This window comes from Cucurbita pepo, chromosome 9 (genome assembly GCF_057944985.1).
Source record: "Cucurbita pepo subsp. pepo isolate OVF chromosome 9, ASM5794498v1, whole genome shotgun sequence".
Lineage (NCBI taxonomy): Eukaryota > Viridiplantae > Streptophyta > Magnoliopsida > Cucurbitales > Cucurbitaceae > Cucurbita > Cucurbita pepo.
The window spans coordinates 11,331,400-11,336,309 of record NC_141806.1 but is presented as its reverse complement, the minus strand read 5'-3'; the positions used below and the strand labels follow the sequence as shown (position 1 = coordinate 11,336,309).

The 4,910-nt window shown below is 35.6% G+C and overlaps 1 protein-coding gene across 1 annotated transcript; it reads right to left on the bottom strand.

Moving 5' to 3' along the window:
- Nucleotides 1–1,129: 1,129 nt before the first annotated feature.
- LOC111802280 (tetrahydroberberine oxidase-like) lies at nt 1,130–2,982 on the bottom strand. The gene has a single exon (XM_023686583.2). It carries the CDS (start codon nt 2,980–2,982, stop codon nt 1,354–1,356), a length of 1,629 nt encoding a protein of 542 aa, XP_023542351.1. The 3' UTR covers nt 1,130–1,353.
- Nucleotides 2,983–4,910: the final 1,928 nt, after the last annotated feature.

Here is a 4,910-nt window from a genome sequence, read left to right as displayed (position 1 = left end):
CGCAAGAACAAGTAGTGTATACAAGAAACAATGGAGCTTAAACGCTTATAGTGGACGTGTATTTTGATGACTTGATTGTCACTAGTGCAAGTGTGGAGATGTCAAAAAGTTCAAGTAGCAAATGATAAAAGAATTTGAAATTACTAATCTCGGGTTACTCACATATTACTTCGGTATTGAAGTGTTCTAAAGGAAAGATTGCATCATACTAAAGCAATTGACCTATGCTAAGAAGGTGTTGCAACAATTTAAGATAGTAGAGTGCAACTCAGACCAAGTATCCCATGGAAGCAAAGTTACAACTCAGGAAAGATGATTAAGAAAGCTTGGTGTATTCCATGCGTCATTGAATGTTTGAGATACTTGACTCATACTCATCCGAACCTTTCATATGTTGTTGGAATGGTAAGTTAAGTATATGGAAAAGTATATTATGATGCATAATCAAGCGGTTAAGTACATTCTCCACTATGTGAAGGGAACATCGAGCTACGGGTTGAAGTATCAAAGAGGGTGAGATCCGAAAGAACTAGTCAATTTTACCGATAATGATTTAGCTAGAAATATTAACAATAGAAAAAGCACCAAAAGAATGACGTTTTATGTCAATGGAAATTTGATCTCTTGACAATCTCAAAAGTAACGAATTGTGACACTATCTTCCCGTAAGGCTGAGTTTATGGCAGCAACTGCGGTTGGCTGAAAATTTTGTTAAGTGAAGTGACGGAAGTGAACTAAAACAGGTAACTCTCTACTTCAACAACAAATCTGCGATTGCATTGAAGAATTTGATGTTTCACAAAGGCAGAAAACACATTGACAACTCGCTTCCACTTCATTCGTGAGTGTGTCGAGAAGAGACAGGTCGTTTTGGAGTTCATATGCACTAGAGAGCAACGTGCGGATATTCTAACTAAGGCCCTAGCAAGAGTTAAATTTGCATAAATGTGGAAATTGTTGTGAGTGGAGAATCTTGAACAAAGTTAAGCTTATGGGGGAGATTGTGAGCCAATAAGTTTGACTTAATAAAAAAAATGTTAGTAACTTTAACAACTTTAGAAGAATGGTTAGTAGTTGCCAAATTGTGTAGTTTTAACTTTGAAAGTTTAGAAAATTTGTTAGTGCTTCCTTCACCGTAAATATTCACTATATATAAATACTCTATCCACAACAACAAGGATAATTGAAAAGCATAGTGGTTAAGGTTTTACTTATCCTAGAAACTCTCTTCTCGTGTTGTTGACAAATACAAATATAAAGAGACGTATAATTCAAATTAGAAAACCCCTTTATTCTCTCATATACATTAAATCAACCGGGTTTTCTTCAACAAACAATCATATTTCCAAACATCTAATGACCCCTCTTCTTCCACGAAGGCAAAATAGAAGGAATACTTTGCTCATTCATGAAGAAATTAGAAGGATCAACCTTAGTTTTGATACTCACCAACCTCTTAAAATTACCCTTGAAGTATTTAACTCCCCATACACTTGCTTCCTCATAGCTCGTCTTTCCCTTCTTATTGTTCATCCCAATGTCCAAATCTCTATAATTGATATACGCAGCTCTTGGATTCTTCGAAACATAAGGACCCACATAGCTATATAGCTTTCTAATCCAATTAATATGCCTTTCAGCAATATCTTCACCTTCTTCTTCCCAATACACCAAATGTTGAATCTTGTAAAGATTTCCAGCTCTATGTGGAAATGGAGTCTCTGACTCTGAAATTTCGTCCATTATTCCACCATAAGGGCTCAAGATCATCTCAGCAGCTTCAGCTTCTTCTTCCTTGAACAATTCCCATGTGCCCTCAAGGGCAGCTTTTGGGATTGGCTCGTTTACATAATCGGATTTGGCTTTGAAGAATCTTTTGGGGAATAATGGTGTTCTATCAAGAAGAACATTTAATGGCTGCCCACTTGGGAAGCCAGCAAAATAGAGAATTGATTCAATCCAACTCATTTCAATGCAATCTTCTTTTGTTAACCCTAATTCAGGGAAAGTGTTTTGCATTATTGGAAGAAGCTCTTCGGATTTTCCTAGGAACATGGAGTTGAAAGCAGCTTCCAATGTTCTTTGACTTCCATGCTGTGGATTTGTTGAATTTACACCTCTTATTATGATTCTAATGAAAAGTCTGTCGTCTTGTTTGCTAGCAATGTATTGCCACCGGTGGATTAGGTTTGTGGCGTTTTGTTCCAAGTTTCTTGTAACTGTGAAAACAGTCACAATTGGTGGAACTTGGAGGAGCTTTATTTTCCATGCAACAACAATTCCAAAGCTTGCTCCTCCACCTCCTCTAAGAGCCCAAAAAACATCTTCCCCCATTGATTTTCGATCATGGAGGTTGCCATTCACGTCGATGAAGTAAGCGTCGATCACGTTATCGACGGCAAGCCCGAATTTTCGTAGCATCAAGCCATAGCCACCGCCACTAAAGTGTCCACCGACGCCAACAGTTGGACAAACCCCGGCTGGGAACCCTAGGGTTTTGCTTTTCTCGGCGATTCTATAATAGAGTTCGCCAATTGTAGCTCCTGATTGCACCCATGCAACGTTATTTTTTGCGTCGACGTTAATTGAACGTAAGTTTATTAAATCGACGACGATGAATGGGACATCAGATACATAAGAAAGACCCTCGTAGTCATGGCCACCACTTCGTGTTCTAATTTGAAACCCGGTAGTTTTGGCACAAATGATGGATGCTTTGATTTCGGTAACTTGTAATGGTGTGACGATGACCTGAGGCTTCGGGGTTCGAGGAGTTGCAAATCGAAGATTGTGGATTGAGAAGTTCAAAACCGAAGAGTATGAAGAATCATTGGGAGTGTATATAGTCTTTGAAATTGAAGAGCTATTTGGGGAATGAAGAGAAAGACAATGGAGAAAATCTTCATGGTTGTGAGCAGAAGCTGCCCATGCAAACGACAAGACAACAAAAGTATAAACAAACAAAGTAATTGGAGATTTCATGTTTGGTTTTGTGTTTGGCAATGGATCGGCCTCCATTATTTATAGTACAAAAAAGGCAGCTTTGTTTTGAATTATTGAACAAAGAAAATTCCATGCAATGGATTGGTCAAGAGTTCATTTTTTCTTCATATAATTATCAAAAAAATGAATGAGTCAAGTCAATTGAAAAATAATAATAATAATACTCGAATATATATATATATATATTTTTAATTTTGTGCAAGCTATAGCAATTTAATTTTTATTATTATTATTAATTTTTTCTTTTAAGAAAAAGGATTTTTGAAAACTTTAAGGAATGGGAGAAGTTTCAAAATTTAATAGATACCAATTTAATGGAAACATGTGTGAACATGTCGATATTAATAGAACTTTGTAGGTTATGAATTATGCTATCACATCTATGAGGATTAATTTTCAACTTTGGAGGTTCAAATGATAAGTCTTGACGTTCATAATTGAAAATTGTACCTCTCACGTCTTAGAACTCATCGATCAAATTTTAATTGCTCTTCGAGAATTTTTGTGTTAATGAACAAATATTATCTTTTAAGCTAATAAAAAATAAAGTTTAATGTTTTAGATACTTACGACATCTCGATTTTTTCTTATAAAGATAAATGGACGGATATCTTCGTGCTAATATTTGGCCAATGGATCAATGGTAAATTTGTATGTTTGAAAATTGTGTTGGGTGCAAAATAGACAAAGATGCACGAGAACGTGAAGCTAAACCACTGAATTCTGATGATCTAGTCAATAATAGGGGTAGAGAGCAATAGGTGAGTGTTTTGGACATATATTTCCATTTGCTAACTTGTTGTACTTATATTGTAATTTAGAAATTGTTATCATAATGGCGTGTTAAGTAAGATCGGATCATTATTCGTTCAAATCGTTTCTCAAATAGAAATATACTAACGATAGCCAAGAGTCGGGCTTTATCCTTCTCAACCGCGAACGTTGTGAGACTAGTCATATTGCTCTTGGCCAACACCCAAGGAGTTGGCTATGTGAACCCTTAGCTAACTACCGTGGAGTTGCCCCTAGGGGTCGAAGTCAATCCTTAGCTCACGAGGATAGACATGAAGGTTTGTGAACGAGCTATGGGGTTGGCCATGTCTATCCTTCGTAACTCCTGTTAATGTGTCCTAACACATTGTTTAGGGTTTAGGGTCACGATTTATGTAATACTCGAATCCCAATGATGTATTAAATATTTGATTTTTTCTTTAAATTTGAATTTTCATAGTTTTATTAAGAGCCTTAAAAGACCAAATTTTAAGATAAATTCAAAAGAAAATTCTTAGAATATCTCAAATTAAAAAAATTAGAAAAAATTGTTAAAATCAACTATGAGGGGTAAATGGTCATTTTGACCCTCTATTCTTAATTAGGGGTGTGGATTAGCCCTAACAGATTTCTAAGGATGAAAAAAAAAAAAAAAAAAAAAAAAAAAAAAAAAAAGAGAGATTAAAAATGTGGGTTTAGGTTTGTTAAGAGAGAGTTAGAGAGAGAAGTTTATGATGAATGGACTGTGTTCTGGCGAACCCTAGAATATGCAAAATTGTAAGACAAACTTTGATTTTATTTTAGTCTGTAGTTGAAAATAAATTAAGAAAAACAATACCTACATGTAGATGAACTAAAACTATAAAATTTTAGTGAAAGAATCCAAGTTGAATAAATTTTATAATGAGAAGTTATGAAAATAAAAAGAAAATAGTAAGAATAGATGAAATTTGGGTTTTTCAATTGCACGAGTGAAAGAGATAAAAGGGAGGCAACACGTGTCTGACGACGAGAGGCAGAGCACGACCGTCCTAGTGAGTGATACATGTTGCACTGTGAATGGTTCAATGTGTCTGACGATTGGGGTGATACATTGTGTCACAATCGTGGTTTCTAGGCAGCGGATTTCGTGATTG